Source organism: Daphnia pulicaria, chromosome 5 (genome assembly GCF_021234035.1).
Source record: "Daphnia pulicaria isolate SC F1-1A chromosome 5, SC_F0-13Bv2, whole genome shotgun sequence".
NCBI lineage: Eukaryota > Metazoa > Arthropoda > Branchiopoda > Diplostraca > Daphniidae > Daphnia > Daphnia pulicaria.
In genome coordinates, this window is record NC_060917.1 from 2,030,180 (window position 1) to 2,055,361 (window position 25,182).

The window sequence follows — 25,182 nt, forward strand, 5'->3', positions numbered from 1 at the left end:
ATTATTCATAAAGGCCAGAAATGTGGCGTATCACGACTACACGCAGTATTAGTGTTCCCTTTTTCTTTAAGCCCTGCTCGTCCTTTTTCAGCCAAACAAATCCTAAATGGAAAAAGAAGAAATCTGAAAAAAATATGAGCCAACCGACAAAGAACCTCCGCGCTGACTGCTATAGAATAACCAATATAACCTTCGTCTTCTTCTTTTACGGGTTACATGAACGTGAGAAACTTCTGCCTATTCGGGTTTTTTTTTCTTTTGGTGTAAACCTCAGCGTCTCTTTTGAATAGGTTTGGCGTTTTTATTGATCTGAATTGGTTCACGAATCGACTTTCAGGTAGCGGTTCATCATGAACTGAATGTCGCCTAGTTTGAAACACACATGGACTTTCCTTTGGTATGTTCTGGAACGTTATATATCAAGCGGTTTGATTTCTTGTTATTCTATGCAACGTTACTACACGCAACCATTAAAAAATGACGATAAAATCTTGCAATAAATTTTGGCTCATTTTACTAGCTTGGTATGTAAACTTTGAAAAAGGATATCGGTACTTGGACTTCTTTTGTCTCCATTCGCCGATCCGCTGGAAGTCTAGCTTTTATTATCATTGGAAATTGAAAACCAACTGCTATTCAGCATTCCTAGTCTTCCGAAATTTCCCCTGGTTTTCTAACGTCTCATCTGTCGTTAACGGAAAAAAAAAGAAAGAATTAGAGTCTAAAAATAAGATTGCTTCATTCGACTCCGGATACAATAATTAGTAATGTAATTAGGTGTAATGCAATTAGACAATTATACAAACAAAATGCATCAATTCTACCTAGCTCACATTTTACGTTTATAGCATCCTACATACACAATTTTATAAGATTAGAATTTAAAAAATACATAATTTGAACAACTTTAGGCTACACTTTAAAAAAGAAATTTCTCCGAGATATGTGCATTTCAGTAGAATTGAATTGCCATTGCACGATTCGAGCCATAATAATCCCAGAGATTGATGTTCGCAGTGTTGTTGTTGTGAAAGCGAGTCTTCGGGAAACACTGCACAGCAGCAATAAAATTTTTTAAAGTTTGCCAACCGATTTCAAACTGTTAAAAGTATACGTTGTGAAAAAGGAAATAGCTACCGCTGCGGCGCTGCCCTTATTCAGACTTGGTGAACCCGCGCTATCTTTCGGGCAATCAATTTATACAGTTTTACTATTTTTTATTTTCTTTTCCTCAGGAATATTATTACTTCAATGAAAAATACACAGACACTAAAATTTACGTCGTTGACTCGCACTATTTCTCTAGCCCCAAAAATCTCCGTCCAGTAAACAGGTGGAATCTCTAGTCAGCTGATACAAACACGTTAGTCAGCTGTTTCTTTTGGAAACCATGGATGGCAGACTTTAGTACATTTCTCCAGAGAGAAAATATGTTTCTAAAATCTTATTTCACCGTTGTTATCATGATCATAGGTTAGTTACCGTCACTTATTGACATTTGAATTGACAGAAGTAACGTGTGTGGGATTTTCTTTACGAAACATTCTTTGAAGCTTTAAGTGCAACAATGATGGATCTTTCCACAATGAACTGGAATCCAGAAGTACCAGCGTTTTGTAACTCGACAACACGACAATATTCACTCAAAATGGATGAAGCATGTTTCACTTTTCATCACATTAATAATAATCAGTACACAACACAAGAACTGGAGATTTGGGGGCAATCCAGCAAATGCCAGGAGGTGGGATAAAAACAACATCTCGTAGCACAACATTCAATGATTCAAGTTGTTGTTGTGTTGCTAAAGTGTCAATTTTAACATGTGTACTTTTATATAGTGTCCAATGTGGAAATTTGCTTCTTTGAAATCCGGACACACAGCTGTTTTGACCGTAAATACTACATATCCCACATTATTCCAGGTGAAACAACACGAAATATCAGTTTGCAAGTGAGTTATTATTATTTTTTTAAATATCCTACCTATGTGATTCACCATTTTTGATTTTTTTAAAGTTTCAGCCAACATTTTGGTGAATTCGGACAATACTCCATGAATGCCAGCTCTGAGGGATGTGGTGACGTGGAATTAAATGTTCCTCCAGCAAATATTTACCTTCGTAAGGACACAAGATGTCATAAAGTGCTCTGTTCCTACAATAATTGAATATTTTGTTTTTATTTCTTAGCTCTATTGTGGGCATCCTTGTGCATTTTCCTTTTGTTTATTGTGTGGGGTTTGAAGTGCATCATGCAAGAACGATACAACCCTTGCTATCTATCTAACTGGTTCTGCAGTTCCAACACATCTGAGGCTTCATTACTTATCCCAGATACTTCAGCTCAACAGGCAAATCCAATCCGATATCGTATCCGATGCCTTGACACTTTTCGTGGGTAAAACTCTTTAACTATAAACATAAGCAATTATCAGTCTATTTTTAACTTAACACAACACATTTTTTCAAGGCTTACCATTGTTTTCATGATAATAGTGAATTATGGCGGCGGAGGTATTTATTATTTAGAGACATTTGGTCAGGATGCTGAAGAGATCGTAATATAAAATTCCTATGCAGGTTATTGGTTCTTTGAACATTCGCCTTGGAATGGAATTACGATTGCCGACGTTATTTTCCCTTGGTAATGAACGAACTGCATCAAATATTTGGTTCTCTTCTATGTTTTAACCTTTGATCTTTTTATTTCAGTTTTGTTTGGATATTGGGCGCCAGCTGTGTTCTGTCTCTCAATTCACAGCTCCGACGTGCCCTTAGCAAACAACGAATTTTGTATAGCACAGTTCGTCGCTCTGTCGCTATGCTCGTTATAGGTCTCGTGTTAAACTCTCTGAGTAACAATAACATTAAAACCTTCAGAATTCCAGGAGTCCTTCAAAGGATGTCGTTCGTTTACCTTATCGTTGCCTTAATCGAACTTACAGGATTCGATCCCGAAGATAATCAAAGGGTAATTTTAGATATATGATTTAAACCTAATAGAAACGTGTTTGAGTATTCACGCTAATTTGTATCAACAGTACGCATGGTTCGCACCTGTCCGTGATATTGTGTGTTCTTGGCGGCAGTGGATCATAGTGACTGTGTTTGTTTCAACCCAATTACTCATCACTTTCTTGCTTCCTGTTCCGGACTGCCCTCTGTGAGTTTATATTTTCCCTCATTACTCAAACGATACAGTCATTCATTGAACGCAATCGTCTCGTGTTGTTCCATTTCTATAGAGGCTATACGGGAGCTGGCGGACTTGAGAAAAACGGTCTTTTCAGAAATTGTACTGGAGGTGCAGCTCGTCTTGTTGACGTTTCTCTGTTTGGAAACGATCACATTTACCAGAGGCCAACCCCGCGAGCTATTTATGACACCACTCTTGCTTTTGATCCTGAAGGTTCGTGTTTCTTTCACTCCCTCCATTTCTGCGCCTACCTTGACATGTCTTAAAATGACGAAGAAAGTCTGTTTTTGAACTTGTTTTTTATTTTCTACATTTATTTTTTTTCAATTTTCAGGAGCTCTTGGAGGGCTAACATGTGTCTTGTGTGCTTATTTGGGAGCAGAGGCCGCAAAAGTGCTTTTGGTATTCCCAGCAAACAAACAGAGAATTGTACGGTGGATGTTATGGGCCTTAGTAACAGTAAGTAGTAAAATAGAATAATTAAGAGATGAATTCTTAGTTCGAGAATTACATAGCAGTTGTTTGGCTCTTTTTTCAAAAGGGATTGTCAGGAGGGATCCTTTGTGACTTTAAAATCGATGACGGACCCATCCCGATCAACAAGAACCTGTGGTCGTTGTCGTACGTGCTGGTCACGAGTTCCATAGCATTTATACTCCTCACCATTTTGTACGTCTTCATCGATGTCCTATCGTGGTGGTCTGGAGCCCCTTTTCGCTACGCAGGTAAATGACAAAATTCCCCTTTTTTTTATAGGATTACGGGCAATTATTTCCTAGTTCTCAAGTGAGTCTCTGTAAGGGTTCGCCATCTGTGAACTAAAACGAGACTTACTTTCAACTCATGTTATGTAATCGTGTTGTTGAACCAGCGTCATTCGCGGGTTCCCGGGATGTGGAAATACTTATCTAGAAGGGCGCACCTATGTATACCGTAAACCAATTATCAATTGTAATTTAGGGATGAACGCCCTGCTTCTATACGTCGGCCACGTTTTTGCCAGGCCTTTGTTACCTTTTTCCTGGCAACCACTAGCCTCGACACATACTGCTCATCTGTCAATGAATTTGACAGCGGCTGCCGTCTGGATTCTTATCGCCTTTATCTTGTATCGGAAGCGATTCTTTTTCACTCTGTAACGATGAATATGCTTTTACTTTTTGTCCGCCGATGAATTCGTTAAAACGGATGTTTGATATGGTCGGAATTTTTTCGAACGAATAAGTGCAACTATAAAACTGTCAGACAGACAGTTAAAACTTTTTTCGTGCGTTATTGTATTCAATGTCCGTTCCCTAGGGCTATGAGGAGGAATAAAAGAACAAAGTATCAAATGTATATTTTTCCTTGTTTGAGTCATCAATTTCTTTGAGCAAGCTTTGTCCCTTTTGACCTCACTCAGTAGGTTCGGTCCGCGACATCGTTATTTTAGATAGGACGTTGTTATTGTGTGATTATATTGTTAGCGTTGTTATTGTTGTCATTGTGCATTGGTATCAAAACAAAATTTGGGGAGATCAGCTCTAAAGATTTGACTCTGGGAAAACCCAGACTGCGCAATGAGAATTCTCCATGTCGTGATTCGCTTGTCAATCATATTTTGATTTTTTACGTGCCTTTCGTTGTTTGTCGTTGTCCATGACAGTGTGACGCACAGTGCGGTAGAAAATACCCGAGTTTGCGACAGGAAATGCGGTAGGGCTGAATGCAAATTTGAAAGTTTGTACTAATCGGGGAAAAAATTGTGTTGTTAAAGAGAAAACAGGTTTTTCGACGTCTGCGTAGGTTTCCCAAATGTATTTCGCAAGTTGAAATTAGTCATCCTCGAAGTCAGGTGTCGTATAAACCGGAAAAGGGGTTATTTCCTAACTTCCGTACAACTCTTGATGCAAGTCAAGAAAGCGTTGCTATCCAGCGCTTGCTAGAAAAATTCCGAGCACGTGTCTTCAATAGAGTATCCTTGTCACGATATTACTATTCAAAAGAAGTGGTCACGGATTTATTTTTCGCGAGTGAAACTGACCCCGATAGAATTTATAGGCATAATTGTCGTTTGCCTAGCCGATGCGTAACAATTTCGAGACAAGACATACGAAAACCCTTTTAACCTAAATCGCATTGAGATTGATCGATTCTGACTTTTAGACATGTCCAACTGAGTACCAGGATGCATCGCTCGACAAGTACGAAACGGAAGCAGTTGCGCAGCACGCCAACTCGATGAAATGTATTTTACTCGAATACCTTTAATCCAGAAAATAGAAAGCACAAAAAACAACATTCCTCGACTGCAGGGCCTTTCGTGATTACCTTCCTGTTATTGAAAGTTTGTCAAAGATAAAGTTGAATTGCCGCAACACGACTGTCCTACTGGATATCCGGATCTATCGGTCTAATCAATCGGCCTTGAAACAAATATCGTCAGGAAGTTCATTCAAAGTCGCTTATTAAAGTTCAGGCACTAGTGTACACCTCCCAATGTAAAATAGTTCTGACCAGTCTGAAAGGTTTCCTTGAATCGTCCCAATTTTGTCCGGGATTGGTTTTAGGGGAAAACAGCTCGGGGCATCAGCCTGTGTGTTTCGTCTATTGTTTCACACAGTCGAGGTCCACATTTAAAATCATGGATGGCACGTAAGCATGTCAAGGTTAACTGTGAAATTCACCTTGGTTATCCAATCTTTATGGAGACTTAGCTGGACTGAACCAAGAAGTGTAGACATCTTAGCAACGCATTTCTAGAGTAGCGATAGGCCGGCAATTGATCAAGGTAAAGTATATGACGGAAGACCCCCGGAGCGCCTATTCACACTATTTCGTATAGTATTTCTCGATGGACATGTGTACACATTTGGGTATTGGAACGGAAGTCCATTCTGTAGGCGTGCCCTTCGTTCGGCTTCTTTCGCCGAAATGTGTCGTCGCAGTCATGGACGTCAGTTTGTTGTAAAACAAAAGAGACGCGAACAAAACCGAAAGGAAACTACAAAGAGTTGGGGAAATTTTTCTGGCGCGTCACATCCTTGAATACAGTAACGAGATCCTTTGGTTTCTATTGCTGAGAACTGGGCCACATATAATAGACAGGTGTTGGAGGAAAAATCATCTAGAATAGACAGACAATCAATAGGAACTTATGCTGACGCAGTTGTGGAGAAGGAACTTTGAACGCACCGCAAGATTTAGTTATTAGATGAACCCCCATAACGAAAATAACTACTGCTTTCGTCATGAGGGCAACCTTGACGTCTGATGAGTTAGTGTCTGCGCGTAAATCTAAACCTACCTCTGTTCGTCAAATGATTAAAGCATACCAGTTACTAGCGCTTTCCTCGAACATATCCTTTCATTTCTTCAATCAATGAAGGAACATGCCAACAAGATTGAAATTTTTTTAGACGAGTTAGCCACAGGCGTCGACTTTATTTGATTACAATCTTGTGCGTTGGTGTGGAGACGGATGCCGCATCGATTTCTATTCTTCCCAGCTGAATGCAATACTACTCTTTCAACCGCTACTCGTCCAACAAGAAGAGCCGTCCTTCCGTCTTATATCGTTGCCCTCCAGCTAAACCTGTCGATACGATAACAAATAATCGATAAAATCAATCGGAAAACATATAAACCCTAATCCTTTTTTATTCAGGTATATTTCAGTGTTATTGCCTTATTTAATTCAATCGGATGGAATTCTTAATAACAAAGGAAAGTTGGGAAACGATGTCTTATTGGAAAAGCTCTTTGATCCGCGCACGGCTGGGTCGATCTTGAAGTGTCACCGTTAAATTTAAGTTACTACTGACTAATGTGGCGCTTGCGCCGTGACAATCCTCACCCTTGACGACGTAGCATCCTGTGCACCTTTCTTTCTGCGCATCGACGTCAATGCTTTCCTGATCTACGGCCAGGAAGTCTCAATCGATAAACGGTGGTCGAGATCGTCATGCTGGCATCGCTCCTCAGTCTTTTACCACCGTCTTTGGAAGGTGACTGACACGTTCCGCGCAGAACTTAGCCGTGATTAAAAGTGTACGTGTTATCCCTTGACGTTGTGTGTCCCATTGCACCCACCTTGCCATGTAAACCATGTTTGGAATTCCGCTAAAGATTCGAGTACAGCAATCTCATCGGACGTAAGTTCGGTTTTTTTTACAAGGCCAGATCCCAATTTCGAATAGCATCAAATATGCATCTGCAATTCGCCGATAGGAATTTCAAGGCCGCCGCGCAACACTGGTCAACTAGTAAGCCCATTCAAAAGGTTGGATTTGAATGTGCTGTACGCGCATGATTTTATATTACGTGTGCAATATGGTTTGCGGTGGTTACTAGACTCATGTAACAAACAACAACCGCAAGACTTTTGTTAAAATGATACTATGTTAATTTCAATGCTTCAAGGTTCTTTGACGGCTGGAAATTTGTTGAAAGAAAAAAGTAGGCAAATACTCGAGAAGTCCGCAAACCTGTCTACAAATTCGCCTAAGTAATTACGTGTATGGGAATGATAATATCTTTTAGGGACCCGGATTGTATTCACCTTGTTCCAGTCAGCAGCATATAATTGACGGTAATGATCTCGTTTAACAGCATTCGATCACTTCGTTTCTTACACCTTCTGTTTATTTTGCATTCAGCGGTTAGCCATCATTACTGTACATACATAAATAACCAAAATTAAAGCAATCGAAGGAGAGTGAGCGGGAAATAGAGCCTTAGCCGCAGGCGGCATTGGCTATTTTATTCTCTTATTTTTATTTTTTCCACGGCAAACGAAACTTCCTTCCCCCCGAAAGCACGTGACCACGTGATCACGGTAGAATAAAATTTCCGGTTACTTTAGCGGAGCGATTCACTTCAGTTCCCATTCTCTTCTAGCCGAGAACGAACGCCCGCCCCACATCATTCTATTTCTCCTATCCAGCGCGAACCTTTTCTGTTTCGCTATATACATTTAGTGAACTGGCTCGCGTAATCTCGTTCAGTCAAGTTGCCAAAGTCCCCAACGACACAGACGACATGTTGGCAAAAAGCGAAAGCCTTCTCTCCAACTACGGTGCCACTAAAGACAACGGCGACAAGCTGTTTTTGGTAGGTTTATTTCATTTTCCTTTTCGTTAATAATCGCTTGCGCGGTTGTGCCTTTTCAGGTTGTAATTAATGTGTTGTTTACGGGATTTGACTAATGAGTTGTTTTGTACTTTGCTGTAACAGGAAACTCACTTGGACAAATCAATTGAGAAATGCAGCAGTAAAAATAGTTGCGACATCGGCCGAATGGAAATGGGCCGAGCTGGAAGCGATTCCGACGACGTGAAATCGCCTGTCGATGAGACGATAGAAGCGGAAATAGATCCGTGGGCGCTCACGGATTTGGTCGACACTTCGGAGAAATGGTCAGGTAACTAACGATTTGATTTGATTTGAAGTTTTTGTGTCGTCGTATCGGCTTCCGCAACGTCGACACATTCCGCCAGTCGATTGTACAGTCACCAACACATGCGCGCTCGCATAAAAATGTTTTGAAGTAACTATGCAAGTGGCATCTCCAGTACTCTACCTATTCACCCCATAAACAGACACAGCTGCGAGCCAGACGTGCATTGAAAACGAATTGAGTGAATGTGACGTCAAACTTACAGAGCGGAAATCTCTGAAAAAGGATGACAATCCGATTTTGTACATTAAAAATTCGATCTTATTCTGTTGTTTATCTTGCAAAGCCCTTGTACTGGTTTATCATTTTTTTGCTTCTCTAGAGAAAAGACAAATTACAGAGTGCGATTAAAATTAGGAAGTATTATAAATGGCCTCGTATTTTTGTCATAGATCTGGACAAAAAAGCAAAAGCCATGCGGATTGTCATTGGAGTGCTTAAGATAGGAGCCCTGCTGATTTTGCTTTTCTTCTTCGTCTGTTCCCTTGATCTACTCTCTAGCGCCTTCCGGCTAGTAGGTGGACGAACCACAGGTATACCGCATTTTTTGAAGGAATTATGACGTTTGTTTACCGCATTATTTCGATTACGACAACTTGCCCAATAACTATTGCAACTAGTGTTGATTGTTTAATTTACGACTTGACAGGAGAAATTTTCCAACAGAGCGATCTGTTGCAAAATCCAGTCGTCGGAGTCATGATCGGCATATTGACCACCGTCTTGGTTCAGAGTTCTTCCACGTCTTCTTCCATTATCGTCAGTATGGTCTCGGCGAATTGTAAGTAGAATTTCGTTGCTTTCCTGTTCAGCTATACCTTACACACGCATGAAAAATGCCGAGTGATCCCAACGTCGTTATAACCTTTTGGGGATCGTTTTCCCGCAGTTCTCACGGTTCGAGTGGCAATTCCAATTGTCATGGGCGCCAACATCGGTACATCAGTAACAAATACCATTGTTTCATTGACCCAAATGGGCGATCGTAACGAATTCCGCAGAGCGTTCGCCGCCGCCACCGTGCACGTGAGATCGTTACTCGCAGTTTTCTATTGATATCTTTCAATGTATATTTATCATTATAACTATCCATAGGACATGTTCAACTGGCTTTCGGTCATCATTCTCTTTCCTGTCGAGATTATATCAAGTAAGAGAAATTATATCCCAGACTCAAGGGCGAAGCAGTAATAATTTATCTGTTAATCTATTGCCAACAGGGGCTGTATTTGGAATCGGTTTTCTGGAAATCACGAGTGAAGCTGCAACGAAACATATTGGATCCGGTGGTCCGGGAGGTGGCGAAGTCAAACTTCTGAACGCGCTAACCGAACCGTTAACGAAACTTGTCGTCCAGGTAAAATTGCACACGTTGAACTCCTTTAGCCTTTTTCCCAAGAAACAACCTTGTATTCTCCGTTACTTCCATATCTGGTAGATTGACAAAAGCGTGCTCGAAGGCTGGTCTAAAAATGACTCGACGTACTTCAACTCTTCCCTAATCAAGCAGTACTGCCCGGTTGTGGTCAACGGAATCAAAATCAGAGAACCTTGTAAGTGTAGACGCCATTTCAACAGGTTTATTTCGCCATTATGTATCCGTCTGTAACCGGAGAACAAACAAATGGGTCATTACCATTCGACCGAAACAATTCGCTGTTATCTGATTTATGGTAAAACCATGCAGGTTGTTTCGTCATGAAGGACACTGGACTTACCGATGCCGAAGTTGGCCTGATCTTGCTCGTAGCCTCGTTGGTCGTCCTTTGCGGTTGCCTAGTCTGCATTGTCAAAGTGCTCAACTCCATGTTGAAAGGTGAATTCGAGGGGAATAACCATTTCGCTCCGGGTTTTTAACGACGTCGTATTGCTTCATTTGCCAACAGGTCAAATTGCTGGTGTGATCAAACGTGTGCTCAATGCCAACATCCCTTACGTCCCGTGGATTACCGGTTATTTGGCCATCACGATTGGAGCTGTTATGACTTTTTTAGTTCAGTCCAGCTCGGTTTTCACGTCGGCGTTGACACCGCTTGTCGGCGTGGGCGTCATCTCACTGGAACGAGTCTACCCGCTAACCTTAGGATCCAATATCGGCACAACGACTACCAGCGTGATCGCCGCTCTTGCCGCCCCGCCTGAACAATTGCGCTACACCTTGCAGATATCCCTGTGTCATTTCATTTTCAACGTGGCCGGAATCTTGCTGTTTTACCCGGTTCCTTTCACTCGCTTCCCCATTCCGATGGCTAAATTCCTGGGCGAAACGACGGCCAAGTATCGATGGTTCTCCATCGGCTACTTGATAATGATGTTCTTCTTCATGCCCGGCGTCGTCCTGGCACTTTCTTTTGCCGGTACAATTACCCTGGTCGTTGTTTTGGCTCCGATTGTCATACTGATGACGGCCGTCGTGATCATCTCCATTTTACAACGTAAATGCCCGACTGTGTTACCGGTTGTCATGCGAAACTGGAAGTTCCTCCCGATTTATATGCGATCCTTAGAACCTTTAGACAGACTAATATCGAGTTGTGTGTGTTGTAAAGGTAAGCAGTCAGAGAAAAACGAAACCCCAGACGGCCTTTCTAACCTAGCATACGAGTAATCAGTTGGGCCTGCATGCCTTCGCCCAACGCTACTTACACACACACACACATTTTGACTAGTTCATATGTTATGAGCGGTACTTTTAGGCTGTTGTTGCTTTACGAATCTCTTGCCTAACGTCATTTTAACCGTCCGCTAACAAAATTTAACTTTATTCGGGTTGCGTTAGCGGTTGATTCTGAATTGATTCGAGCAACCTTATTCATAAAACAAACAAACAAATGAGATTTAAATAGGATTGCCGCCTATACCTTGAAACCGCACTTCCACAGCCTTCATGTATTTAAGTTAATGTTATTTCCACGCATTTACTATTGTGGACTATTATTCTATCAAAGAATGTCTAACGCGGAACAATGCAATTTGTATTGGTAGGCCTAATTAAAAGCGTTCTCAATCCCACCGAGCGCACAATTTTTTTACGGCTATCGGGATGGCTTTACATCTGCGCAGAATGGCGAAATCGTCAGATGTTGTTACACATAAGAAACCAAATAGAATCTCTTACACGTCCTTTTGTTTACATATGCCCGCTCGTTTTTACATATTTAAAAAGGCAATATATGCTGTTCGTTTTATGCGCCTTTGTCTCATGTTTCTTTTTGATTTTCAATCCCTGTGATTACACCGCATGAACCAGCGAGTGTGTCGATATACTTCACGAACCAAACATTCCGATTTCACGATGGTGTTAATGTGCGCTAAAATAATGCGCATAAACGAAATGACCCAATTCAACAACTTTTATCAATTTTTTTTTTATTTTTATGTTGCCATGACGATACCGGTAAATATGTATTTTTCATTTTATTATTTCAAAAGTTGACTGAGTTCGATGGGGGGGTTTGGCATTTATGGAGATAGATATAACACGCTTTTTTTTATAGCAGTGCCAGACGGTGCTCACAGTAAGGCGTGTCGTGCGCCAAAGATCAATGTCTACTTCAGTCACCTTGAGCGAATTGCTGTTGACTCCAAGTCGCAACCTTGTGGGAAGATGAGAAGATATGCTACGCTGATAAACACGAGAACTCCATCTTACGTAATGTTCGTAATTCACTTTACTAACTCGTAAAAAAAATAAGTTATTTGTCGGATGCATTGCAGAAAAATACTAAGATTAGTCTTCTCTTCTTTGGAACACTCACTAGGAATAAAAAATCACCATGAATAGCATTGAAATCTGGAATAATTTCCTTTCGAAACCATCCGCAACATTTTATTTTGTTTATGTATTATTGGGAACATAGTTTGATGCAATTAATAAATGTGTCGAACGATACATCGAACGCCGACGACTGCTCTGACTAAGACTGGGTGGGGTTTATGTGAAAATGTCCCCTTTTTATACGTTTTGTTTATCTCGATAGTGACACAAATGCATTTGTTTCGTTTCAACCGGAGCTGTTGACTGTGCATTCACAATCTGTTGAGAGGGAGGGCACAGGACGAAAGGGATTACCGAATAGGATAAAAGCTTAAGGCTCTCGCGTATATTTTTTATATACGTATGTTTAAATTAATCCCTTTTTAACTTGGTCGAACACTTAGGGTAATTGTAGTACGTGGATGTGGCGAAATTGACCTCCATTGACAATGCGGTGTCATGTACTCATGTCACCGCATGTAACTTTATTATCCTATGTCGCTGTATAATTTTTATCATATAATGGAATTACAAATATACACATAGGTATGCTACTAAAAGATTATTTTTACAAGATTTTTTAGAGCAATTCAGCTAAAGCATATACAATTCGAAAACAAATATCGTATCACGTGAAGAAGGGGCAATTAAGGCATGATCAACGTATTAACTGGGAAATAAAAAAATGACGATATGAAAGAATTTGATTGCGATTCGGACATACGGAGGCAGTTTCAAATAAATAGCGCCACTTTTCGTTAGTTATGTAGCAGTTCATTAGTAACTCTCATCACTTAAATTGATTCGACTGAATCAATTAGCTAGCGTCTTCTTACACACGGTACAATTCACTACGAATAAATTACGATATACTTCTTTAAACCAAACCACGTTTAAATTTACAGGCAATCAAAATGACAAAGGCACTAATCCCGACATCTCTAAATTCGGAAGAAAAAAATGTCAATTCAGCGATGGATGCCGTAAGTTTTACCCAATTTACATTTCCACTTTTTTCTACCAATTAAATTTCGAAACTTCTTGTTCAACGAACCTCTTCTACAGAAATTTGTTTCAAATGAGTTTGGAACCAATGATAGTCTTGATTCCACGAAAAAAGATAATAGGTCAGATACGCTTTCTACCAGTAGCGCTAGTGACAGCATTCCGCCTATCGAATCATCGATGGGTGAGGATCCGTGGGCGATTGTTGATATGGTGGACAATTCGGAGAAATGGGAAGGTATGCAAAGAAAAATAGCTTTTTATAACCGCCAATTGAAAGTCACGAAGTGTTGTTTTTCTGCGTTTTATTTTTATGCACAGACATGACCACCAAAGCTAAAGTGATCCGCGTTCTGAGCAATATCGCTAAAATAGTTGGCGCTATCGGTTTACTCTATTTTTTCATTTGCTCGCTTGATTTACTTTCAAGCGCGTTCCGCCTCATTTCTGGGAAAACTGCAGGTGATTCGATTTTTCATTGCCAGAAAATTGGAATGAATTATTATTAGACTAAACAAACTACTTGTGAATTTTTAGGTGCAATTTTTCAGCAGAGCGAACTCATGCAAAATCCTGTTGTCGGATTAATGATTGGAATTCTAGTCACTGTACTAGTCCAGAGTTCTTCAACATCCACTTCCATTATAGTGAGCATGGTTGGCGCTGGAGGTAATAATATAAATTTTTTAAAACATCCATTCATCGTTCGACTTGAATCGGGTATTTAATGTTATATGTAGTTCTGAACGTTGCCATGGCGATTCCAATCATCATGGGTGCTAATATCGGAACTTCTGTTACCAATACGATCGTCTCTTTTACTCAAATTGGCAATAAAAATGAATTCAGAAGAGCTTTCGCTGGGGCAACGGTAAAAATATATACCTGATACCATACAATTTTGTTTCAAAATGATGAAATATTTTAATATTTCCAATAACAGGTACACGACATGTTTAATTGGTTGACAGTGATTGTTTTGTTTACCATCGAAATAGTTTGCAGTAAGTTTAGCCAATTCGCAATTTGTTTTTATATTATAGATATTAATCATTTGATAATTATAATCACAGAACCTATATTCGGTGTTGGATATTTGGAATGGCTTAGCGGAGAAATTGTCAAGGGAGTAAATTCGTCGTCTGGTGAAGGAGAAGTCAAGATTTTGAAAGTTGTAACCGATCCTTTTGTGGACCTTATCATACAGGTATCAATGTGCTAAAAATTGGAGTACAGAACCTTGATCGCAAATTCCTTTCTGAGTGGAACATTTCATTTATGCTAATTTTTTGATATTTCAGCTCGATTCTCGCGTTCTTAAAGGCTGGGCTAATAACGATCCCAAATACGACAATTCTTCATTGATAAAACAGTGCGGCGGAAATGCCACTGATCCTATACCATGCGGTAAGTCTATTTTTATACAAATACAACGAAACGAAGTTGTGATCAATAAAAACATTCTTCTTTACACTATAGATGGTGTTTTCCTGTTCGAAGACACTGGCATGGAAGATTGGGCTGTAGGATTGATCCTTTTGGCCATTTCACTCATTATTCTCTGCAGCTGCCTGATTTTCCTCGTCAAAATTCTCAACTCAATGATGCAAGGTAACTGATAGAAGACAGAAAAATATTTCAAATGTCAAATGTCAAATCAATTTCATTTTCAGGACACATTGCAAACGTAATTAAGCGCGTCATCAATTCAAAAATTCCTTACGTACCTTGGCTAACGGGCTACATAGCGCTTGCCGTCGGAGCCGGAATGACTTTCATCGTTCAGTCCAGCTCGGTTTTCACTTCCGCTCTGACTCCGCTCGTCGGCATTGGTGTCATTTCTATCGAACGCGTCTATCCACTTACCTTGGGGTCCAACATTGGGACGACAACAACAGCACTGCTTGCAGCGCTAGCTGCTTCTCCCGAAGCCCTTCACGACACCTTGCAGATCTCCCTCGTCCACTTGTTTTTCAACATTACGGGCATTTTACTTTTCTATCCCATTCCATTCATGCGTTTTCCTATTCCGATGGCCAAATTTCTCGGTAACGAGACCGCAAAGTACCGATGGTACGCCATTCTCTACCTTGTGGGAATGTTTTTCGTTCTACCTGCTATTGTTTTGGGTCTCTCTATTGCTGGCCCCATCGCACTGCTAGTAGTTGGCGTCCCTTTTTTAATCATTCTGGTCGCAATTGCAATAATCAAAATCGTTCAGAGAAAACGGCCTTCCCTTTTGCCGCGTGTCATGCGAGACTGGAAGTGGCTTCCGCTCGCTTGCCGCTCTCTGGAGCCGTACGATCGCCAGTTTGCCAAATGCGCTTGCTGCAATAAGTGTAGACAGGCCGAAAACAGCAGCATTGCAAGCACCGTTGTCGTCGTCGATTCGGAAGCATCATCAGTTGAAGAAAATAATCAAACTACATGAACAAGTTTGATTAGGAAAACTCTTTTTTAAAATTAGCCAAAAATGGGGCGACCGTGGCTAAAAGGTAAGGAGTCTAAGGAGACGCTACGAAAATTTAATTTTCCATCATCACATTTGCTCAAGTTATATGTGATTACTTTCCATTTTCCTGATATGCCCATACATTGCTAACGTGTTACATAAACACGCAACGTATTTTGCCACTTTATTACTTTTTCCGGAATTTTGCGTTAAAACTTCACTATACGATATTTTATATACACTCACGATTGCTCTTTCAGTAAAAATGTTGCTGCCAGCTTTTACCTGCAATATCCACTAACGGTCTAATGTTTTTTGTTGACTTGAAATATTAAAAAGGGTATAAGTCTGACTTATTGTCTATATATTTATTTACCGTTAGGAAGTTAAGCTAGGAATTAATTTCTGTCCATTCGTCCGTCTGTATAGGCCTAGTTCAAGGTTGTGCGACGCTGCTGTTGATGCTTTGATTCAACGTTTTATTACATGATAACTGTGGGACTTACTGCTATAAACCCAGTATTTCATCTGAAACCAAGGACAAATGGACAAATTACCTTGACAAAGACGAATTATCACCATTTGGTTGCACCATCATACACCTAGCTCCCAATGCTCCCATGTGTGTGACCATGAACGACTTTCCTTGCGTACGTATCGACTACGTAGTATCACGTCTGACGGCGTGGACATGTGACCAATTCATGCTCTGTCAAAGTGTGCGCAAAGCGAATGTTTAACCGGTTATTCCAGATTTCATAACGTTTACGACTGTGATCTATTCGGAGACAATCTAGCATTCACGCGTCGCGAACGTGGTGGGCAACAACCGATACCTACCATGTTCAAATTTTTACCTTTAGACAGCGGGGGACATGACGGAGCGTATCTGAATGGCCTAAATTGATCAACTCCTCCTCCTTGAATTCTTTCTTCTACCAATAAACCATCAGCGAACCAACGCAAATACACACAGCAGATAGTGCTCACTGATCTCATATGATTACGTTTGACAGCTGGGAATTAAAAGGATTTGTCACGGTCTCGACTAGGATTTGAGTTGAACTTTGACGGTTCAAAGTCTCAGGACCAGTGGTGGTGATGATTAGGGTAATTTATCCTCTTGAATGTTGATGCAATATGTCACACCAAAAGCGCGTGTTGATGACTTCAAAGACTATCGGATCATGATAAAATTATTAGGGGTGGGGCAAAGGGGCCGGTCGCATTCTATCGACAGGTTCTGGTATAAAACAGGTCCTCTACCTGAACTCCAGCTGCAGAACTGTTAGTAGAATTCAATCTTCGTCACCTGGTGAACTTGAAGACTGCCAAAGCTATACTTATAGCTCTCTGGTAAGTTAAAAAAAAAAAAAATTCTCATTATTATTTTTATTGAACAATTTCTTTTCCATTTTTAAATCATAGGAAAATGACGATCACCATTGCCACCGAAATGACCCTTGCCGAAAAGTCAAATCAATTACCAGAGGTATTTTACATTTGTTTCATAATTTAATTTAAAAATACATTAGTTAAATCCTTCATTATTAGTATATTAGAATGGTTGAACTCGACTGTACGCCCAATTGTTAATTAATTTTTCTTGTTGACTTATCGATTGATTGGATCACATAGGAAACTGAAAATGTGGCATCAGCTCCCGTAATGAAGGACCAAGACGATATGGAAAAAGGACATGACAGCAGTCGTAGGTCGAGTAGTAGTAGTTCGAGTAGTTCAAGCTCCGATGAGGATTCGGACGATGCGTTGGCGACCAATGTTGACGATCCATGGGCGATTGTCGAAATGGTAGACGATTCAGAGAAATGGAAAGGTGCGTTGGCTTATCAAATTTATAAATATACCTACATGTCATTTCTTTATTCTTATTTTAATCGTGAATCCATTACAGACATGACCACGAAAGCCAAAGTACTCCGAGTTTCAATCAACACTGCAAAAATCGTCACTGCATTGGGACTGCTTTATTTTTTCATATGCTCGTTGACTTTGCTTTCGGACGCATTCCGTCTGATTTCCGGAAAAACTGCCGGTAAATTTTTCGACGCTGAATTATTTCCAAGTTAATACCATAAAGTAAAACGCAATTTATTGTTTGAAAAGGCGAAATTTTCCAACAAAGCGAACTGATGCAAAATCCTGTCGTTGGCTTGATGATTGGTATTCTTGTAACGGTGCTGGTTCAAAGTTCCTCAACATCCACCTCGATCGTAGTTGCGATGGTCGCCTCGGGCAGTAAGTTTCTTTCAAATCAAATCTATGACTTATATTTTTATATTAACCCGCTTTCTGCTGTTTTTTAGTCATCACCGTTCACATGGCAATCCCAATCATTATGGGTGCGAACATTGGCACTTCGGTGACCAACACGATCGTGTCCTTCACCCAAATCGCCAATAAAAATGAGTTTAGGAGAGCATTCGCCGGAGCAACCGTTCACGACATGTTCAATTGGCTGGCCGTCATCGTACTCTTTACCCTTGAAATTGCGACAAGTAAGGAATATTTGCTTTTCATCAACACAACCCAAAAAGAAGCTTAAAAATAAAACGTGAATTCGTGTTATCTTGACCAGATTCAATTTTTGGAATCGGTTACCTTGAATGGCTGACCGGAGAAATAGTCAAAGGTGTCAATTCCACTTCTGGCAGCGGCGAAGTTCGTTTGTTGAATGCTATCATCGATCCATTTGTGGACAAGATCATTCAGGTATAGCTATCGATATTTCATTTTGATCAACACTTGACCGCAGTACACATAACTTATCCTTCTTACGTTTTATTTTAGCTCGATTCCAGTGTTCTCCAAGGATGGGCAGTTAATGATCCAGATTACGAAAACGCTTCCTTGATCCAGCAATGCGGAAACATTACCGAACCTGTTCCATGTCGTAAGTTTGCCTTTCAGAATTTTTAAGTTAACTGCAATCAACACGAAGTCTTTGTTCCTTTCAGAGGGCGAATTTCTTTTTGAAGACACCAACATGGAAGATTGGGGCGTGGGGCTGATCCTTCTGTTCATATCCCTTTTCATGCTCTGCGGATGCCTGGTTGGCTTAGTCAAAATTCTCAACTCTATGATGAAAGGTACAGTACAAATGCTCGATCCAAATGTAAATCATTGGAAAAACTCATCAACCTAATAACTTTGTTATAAATTTATGCAGGACATATCGCTAACCTCATCAAGCGCGTGATTAATGCCAAGATTCCTTACGTCCCTTGGCTTACGGGCTACATCGCCATGGCCCTCGGTGCGGTCATTACCTTTTTGGTCCAGTCCAGCTCGGTTTTCACTTCCACTCTGACTCCGCTCGTCGGCATTGGTGTCATTTCTATCGAACGAGTCTACCCGCTTACTTTGGGGTCCAACATAGGGACGACAACAACATCTCTCATCGCTGCATTAGCAGCGCCACCGGAAAAACTACAAGACACCTTGCAGATTTCCCTCGTCCATTTGTTCTTCAACATAACGGGCATTCTGCTTTACTACCCCATTCCTTTCATGCGATTTCCTATCCCTATGGCTAAATTTCTTGGCAACGAAACTGCCAAGTACCGGTGGTACGCCATTTTCTACCTGGTGGGGATGTTCTTCGTTTTGCCTGGCGTCGTTCTGGGTCTCTCCATTGCTGGGCCTATCGCCCTGCTATGCGTCGGCGTTCCATTTTTGATAATTCTGGTCGTCATCGCCGTGATCAAGATATTACAACGGAAGAAACCATCCTGGTTGCCGCGTGTCATGCGAAACTGGAAATGGCTTCCGCTCGCTTGTCGCTCTCTGGAGCCTTACGATCGCCAGTTCGCCAAATGCGCTTGCTGCAAGAAATGCAGACCGGCTGTAGAAGAAAATGGTCCGAGTTCCGCAATCAGCGTAGAGATTACGGTTTCCAGCGACAGCCTAACCACCCGTACGAAAATTTCTCATGATGAGATTGCATACGAAATCATATGAGACTCATATGAGTCTCGTATGAGTTTGCACTGAGAATGATATGAGACTCATGCGGGACTCATATGAGAAATGTATGATATTTTGGGACGCCGTAAATCATAGAGAAATCATCCCTAGTATTTGTGTGAGTTATGTGTGATAATCGTATGCAAAATACTTAAGATTCGCATATGCGAAAAATCATGAAAACTCATGTGAAGTAATGAGAAACTCATAATATGCGAAAAATCATGAAAACTCATGTGAAGTCATGAGAAACTCATAATATGCGAAAAATCATGAAAACTCATGTGAAGTAATGAGAAACTCATAATATGCGAAAAATTGTGAAAACTCATGTGAAATAATGAGAAACTCATATGCAAAAAATTGTGAAAACTCATATGAAATTGTGAGAAACTCATATGCAAAAAATTATTAAATCTCGTGAAATTGTGTGAATACCATGTGAGAAATTATGCTATATTCATGCGAAAATTAATTCCAAAACCATTCTTCTCACATGCGAATTATTTGAGAATAAGAATCGTACGAAACTAGTGTTACGTCAGTAATCCAACTCAGAATCTGTCGTCAGAGAATGCAAACAATTATATATCCGAGTATAGCTTAAGCGTATCACATCGGATTTCAGAGCGGATACTATATGTAAGTCTGAAGGTTCGGTTCTCCAATCCCACATGATTGAAAACCAGATTCTTAAAATAAAAAACGTGAATTTGAGAAGTTATGTAACAATATCTTTATTTGATCAAAATTACCATACAAAAAAATACAAGTGTCGAAATTTACATTAGAGCATTCAAAATGAAATGAAATTTCACAAAATATTGCCAAGACACACAAAACGACCGAAGGCACTAGAGAGAGAGAAGACACTAAATGTTTGAAAACACCATGTAAAAAATAAATGGGTACTGTCATCACAAAACAAAATTACTTTAGCAGCAATACGAAATTTAACTTAAAGACTTTAAAAAATTAACCACATACCCTTGCAAAACAACGATGCAGGCTACAACGTAAAGAAAACTAACGGACTAAAAAAAAACGAAAAGAACTTGGATCGAGATTACACAGCGAACTGCAATAAACACCTTAACCAAAAGAGAACGTCTTGACACAATTAGACCCTGTTTATATGCCATCTGACATAAGCATAGTTGCCAAGAAAGAAGATTTGCTTTTAAAAATATAGAAACATAAATAACGCCCCCTCTTAATTTTTAAAATATAAAGTTTTAAAACATTCAAATACAGGAATTACATTAAAAGTACAAGAAAACCAACAGACTAAACAATGAAATAACAAATTTTAAAATAAACCTGGATCGAGATCACTCCGCTTACTGCAAACACCTGAACGACAAGTGAACCTCCTGAACAAAAATCTACCCTTTTTATATGACATCTGACATAAGCATGGTTGCCAAGAAAGAAGATTCACTTTTAAAAATTTAGAAAAAAAATACCACCCCCCTCATAAATTTTTTTGTAAAAATAAAATTTTAAACATTAAAATATGTGACCTTATTAAGAATCAAACTTAAGTTGTGGCGTGCATGTAGAGCGATGCATTTGTATGCGGAAGGATAAGGTTCAAATCCCAATTCCTGCAGTTTCTTAATCGGACTTCAGTTTATTGTCGTGAAAAATGGTACTCTTTTGAAATCTATTGCTCTTATCCCAATATGTTTGGCATATCTTTATAGCATTCACTGAGCATCCTGGAAATTCGGATTCAAATGAATAATCGGGTTCAAATGACATTTAATACACATTGGGTTAGAAAAAAATATTTCTCTGAAAATTTAAGCAAAAAGAAAAAAAAAACGTTCCTCGGTGGGCACGAAACCACGTTCTTTAGAGTGGTATTTCAGTGGTCTACCAACTTCTCCATATGCTCTTACTGTTCAACAGTATTTGGTTCAAACTGTCTAAATTAATATTAGCAGTTAAAATGATGAAAATTTAAAGTCCTTGTCGTCCTCATCTATCACGTGGAAAGATAATTTGGACATCTCACAGACGTCATAAATGGCTTTCTTGTTATAGGCTCTTGGGAAAAGTTGCTTTTTGGCAAAATGAAAATTTTTTATCTGGATTTGAACCCAGGTGGCCGTCGTGCCATACCAAGGCGATACAGATATGTTATGAATTGTTGTAAGAATGATTATTAGGATAACAAGAAAATTAAAATTGCCTTTTAAGGAATTCAGAGAACTAACGACTCTTTTGTCGCTCTTCAAGTTCAATTGTCTCCTACTCACAATTTTAATAACCTCATCATTGTATAATGGTTAACGATTTAGACAATCACGTTAATGTTGAGGGTATTAAGGTTCGATACTGATGCAGCTTCAATTCAATCATGAAAGTTTCGGTGCAGCAATGCATCGACTATTGCATCAGTTAAATTTTCCATATATATTGTGCCGTACCATTGGTACGGCATGCTGAAAATAATAAACTTATCCCGGATTTGAACCTTCGTCTTTCACAACCAGAATTGGTGACTTAACCCACACGACTAACTCAGTCATATAATAGGATCATCATATGTAAGAATAGTGCGAATAATTTAATTTATTAAACGGTTAAAAATGCTTCAACAAATTAGAGAACAAATAATCCCATGGCATGATTTTTGGATGTACCGACAACTCACTGATTTCTCTATTTTACTGAAAACCCACTAATTTCTCACATTTACTGAGAACTCACTTATTTCTCCCATTTACTGTGAACTCACTGATTTCTCCTGTTTACTGAGAACTCAGCACTAGTTTTTCACGTTTACTAAAAACTCACTGAATTTCAAATGGAATGATAACTCACTAAATCCTCGTGTAAGCTGAAAAAACGTTGATTTCTCAGGATTACTGAAAACTCGCTGATATCTCATGTGTACTGATGACTCACTAATTTGTCATACACGCAAATAAAATATTATGCTTTCTCATGGGAGAGCGAGGATGTCAAAATCTCTTATCCTCATATGATTTCTCATAACCATAACTCATGTGAGGAGGATGAATGAATAAATTCGCATATCCTCATATGATTTCTCATGTAATGAGAACCCACAAGCACTCCCATGAGATAAGGAAGTTTCAAAGTTCTCTTACTCTCACATGATTTCTCATCAACTAAAACTCATATGAGGAGGATGAATGAATAAATTCGCATATCCTCATATGATTTCTCGTGATATGAAAACTCACATGCTTTTCATGAAATAGGGAAAACTCGTATCCTCATATGATATCTCATCAAACATAACTCATATGAGGAGGATGAATGAATAAATTCGCATATCCTCATATGATTTCTCGTGATATGAAAACTCACATGCTTTTCATGAAATAGGGAAAACTCGTATCCTCATATGATATCTCATCAAACATAACTCATATGAGGAGGATGAATGAATAAATTCGCATATCCTCATATGATTTCTCGTGATATGAAAACTCACATGCTTTTCATGAAATAGGGAAAACTCCTATTCTCATATGATATCTCATCAACTAAAACTCATGTGAGGTTGCTGAATGAATAAATTCCCATATCCTCATATGATTTCTCATGATATGAAAACTCACATGCATTTCATGAAATAAGGAAAACTCCTATCCTCATATGATATCTCATCAAACATAACTCATGTGAGGAGGAATCTTTGCAAAGATTCGTCGTAGAACAGTGCAGCATTCTGTTTTGTTGACAATTTTATCTATAAGAAGAATCGCGCATTTTTCAGCCACCAAGATCAGGCAACGAAGAAAATTGCAAATTCAATCAAACGATTCTTTATTTTCCCTTTTGACTCCAAGATGTCGCTTTACAACCTTAAGGAAGAAAATCTGTGTCGTCAAGATGTTAATTATTATTTTTTTTTAACTCACGGCCAAAACTCATGCCTGTTTCCCTATTATGTCTGCATTCTGTTTCGTTTGTCTGTTGTGTCATTAATGGAAAGGTGAAACTTTCAATCATAATGGAAGATGACGGAGCAATTGGCGGAGTCGTGTACATACACTAATAATAAATTATGTACGTGACAAATTACAGGTTATCACTTACAACATAAGTTTGCTTTATCTAAGCATACATATTTATCATTATCAAGTTTATCTTTGATTTTGTTTTTAGCCTTTGTGTGACAAAAGTTAAAGTTGTGTAACCACTAACCGATTGCCTCTTTCAAATTTTATCGATAGGTGGCAGCTACATGACGAAAGTCACGAAACAACGCAAAAAGTCCGAAACAGCAGCCAGAAAAGTTCCAGTTTTTGCGAGAGTTTTTGCTCAAGATTCAATGAAGGAAGTTGAAGCGGTTGGAAAAATCCTAAACTTCAAAGACCCGCGCAAGAAAAAACCAAAAAGGCGATGGAAACAAATAAAAGAAAAGGCAATACTGCATTGCAGCCAGCCCAATAATCCCTTGAACCCTAACTTTTCTGATTTTTCGTCGTCTAGAGAAAACAAGCAGATGGTTTATTTCACATTAGCTGGGGGTGGGGGGGGGGAGGGGGGGGGGGGTGATGTCTTCTTAAACTGACATGTTTATTTATCAACACGGGATGCCAAGGGGAGAAACAAAAAATCCCCGGCTGCTATACGTGTGGTAAGTTTAAGTTGGACAAGGTATCAACACAAGGGTGCGCAATAAAGGATTGTGACAATATTTAACTTGCATTAAAATGATGCAATATCACCAACATTTTAAATTTGTATTGTAATGTTATAGGAGCTGCAGGACGAAATTTGCTGAACAGACTATACAGCACCACCCATCAAAGTCCCTAATTGCCTTTAGAGCACTCGATGAGATTCCTTGAAATTCAAACGACAGAGTAGATATATAGTAATGAAAACGGCTTAGAAATGCGGAACGATACCGAAGCGACAAAATCGAGTAATGTGATGGAAAAATTTGATTTGACGATCGTCGGTCGGCAGGTTCACTGGCGAAATATTTCACTATGGCGCAGTTCCCGAGTGAAGTTTTTTTTTCTTTTTTGAGTGTGTGAACTGAGAAGAAGACTTTCTGACTTCTGAGGGAGAGTACAAATCTCATAGATGGGATCGACGTAATCATGATATAGAGGGCGAGACATAGAGCATGCAGCAGAAGCCGGCTTTAAAGTGAGAGGAGGACTATAGGGCCGTTGTAGACTAGACTTAGAGAGATAGAGAGAGAAATTTTTTAAGGGGCGAAGCGAGTGATGTATGGCACAAAGAGTGCCGATTCCACTCTGGAAGGAAGAGGAAAAGCAGAACGAGACGCGGGGCTGGGGCTGGCAAAGTCGGCGAGGAAGAGCCATCGGAATATTCAACGGAAATGAC

General features: G+C 39.6%; 4 protein-coding genes across 9 annotated transcripts in view; 3 read left to right on the top strand and 1 right to left on the bottom strand.

Moving 5' to 3' along the window:
* The window catches only part of LOC124341273 (probable endochitinase), a 168,064-nt gene that overhangs the window by 62,982 nt on the left and 79,900 nt on the right, over positions 1 to 25,182 (bottom strand). The window lies entirely within an intron of this gene.
* Positions 1,276 to 11,823, top strand: LOC124340978 (sodium-dependent phosphate transport protein 2B-like). 5 transcript variants are annotated; one of them, XR_006918192.1, is made up of 16 exons: positions 1,276 to 1,473; positions 1,554 to 1,744; positions 1,842 to 1,954; positions 2,020 to 2,123; positions 2,193 to 2,400; positions 2,473 to 2,516; positions 2,583 to 2,646; positions 2,715 to 2,973; positions 3,044 to 3,165; positions 3,248 to 3,411; positions 3,533 to 3,657; positions 3,740 to 3,923; positions 4,159 to 7,459; positions 7,600 to 7,635; positions 7,720 to 7,768; positions 7,836 to 7,870. XR_006918192.1 is itself a non-coding variant. In XM_046793838.1 (12 exons), the coding sequence occupies exons 3-12, from the start codon at positions 8,218 to 8,220 to the stop codon at positions 11,241 to 11,243; spliced, it is 1,827 nt and encodes a 608-aa protein (XP_046649794.1). In that variant the 5' UTR covers positions 4,337 to 7,768; positions 7,836 to 8,014; positions 8,077 to 8,217; the 3' UTR covers positions 11,244 to 11,823. The 5 variants fall into 5 exon arrangements, 1 of the variants encoding a protein (XP_046649794.1); XR_006918191.1 differs by having other exon boundaries at positions 4,159 to 7,635; XR_006918190.1 differs by having other exon boundaries at positions 7,600 to 7,768.
* LOC124340963 (sodium-dependent phosphate transport protein 2B-like) lies at positions 13,055 to 16,201 on the top strand. Its single transcript, XM_046793815.1, has 10 exons — positions 13,055 to 13,233; positions 13,298 to 13,375; positions 13,458 to 13,635; positions 13,719 to 13,859; positions 13,935 to 14,066; positions 14,138 to 14,268; positions 14,341 to 14,401; positions 14,471 to 14,604; positions 14,699 to 15,008; positions 15,071 to 16,201. Exons 2-10 carry the CDS (start codon positions 13,307 to 13,309, stop codon positions 15,826 to 15,828), a joined length of 1,914 nt encoding a protein of 637 aa, XP_046649771.1. The 5' UTR covers positions 13,055 to 13,233; positions 13,298 to 13,306; the 3' UTR covers positions 15,829 to 16,201.
* Positions 17,105 to 23,901, top strand: LOC124340974 (sodium-dependent phosphate transport protein 2B-like). The gene is made up of 11 exons (XM_046793834.1): positions 17,105 to 17,205; positions 17,278 to 17,341; positions 17,488 to 17,686; positions 17,765 to 17,905; positions 17,977 to 18,108; positions 18,177 to 18,368; positions 18,449 to 18,582; positions 18,661 to 18,763; positions 18,828 to 18,959; positions 19,040 to 19,781; positions 23,516 to 23,901. The coding sequence occupies exons 2-11, from the start codon at positions 17,282 to 17,284 to the stop codon at positions 23,529 to 23,531; spliced, it is 1,851 nt and encodes a 616-aa protein (XP_046649790.1). The 5' UTR covers positions 17,105 to 17,205; positions 17,278 to 17,281; the 3' UTR covers positions 23,532 to 23,901.

Coding starts and splice junctions, on each gene's coding strand:
- LOC124340978 (XM_046793838.1), top strand. CDS start 8,218: ATGTTGGCAAAAAGCGAAAGCCTTCTCTCCAACTACGGTGCCACTAAA. Junction 8,290..8,412: donor ACGGCGACAAGCTGTTTTTG/GTAGGTTTATTT, acceptor TTGCTGTAACAG/GAAACTCACTTGGACAAATC. Junction 10,189..10,322: donor AATCAAAATCAGAGAACCTT/GTAAGTGTAGAC, acceptor AAAACCATGCAG/GTTGTTTCGTCATGAAGGAC.
- LOC124340963 (XM_046793815.1), top strand. CDS start 13,307: ATGACAAAGGCACTAATCCCGACATCTCTAAATTCGGAAGAAAAAAAT. Junction 13,860..13,934: donor CATTTCTGGGAAAACTGCAG/GTGATTCGATTT, acceptor GTGAATTTTTAG/GTGCAATTTTTCAGCAGAGC. Junction 14,067..14,137: donor GAGCATGGTTGGCGCTGGAG/GTAATAATATAA, acceptor TGTTATATGTAG/TTCTGAACGTTGCCATGGCG.
- LOC124340974 (XM_046793834.1), top strand. CDS start 17,282: ATGACGATCACCATTGCCACCGAAATGACCCTTGCCGAAAAGTCAAAT. Junction 18,109..18,176: donor TGCGATGGTCGCCTCGGGCA/GTAAGTTTCTTT, acceptor GCTGTTTTTTAG/TCATCACCGTTCACATGGCA. Junction 18,764..18,827: donor TACCGAACCTGTTCCATGTC/GTAAGTTTGCCT, acceptor TGTTCCTTTCAG/AGGGCGAATTTCTTTTTGAA.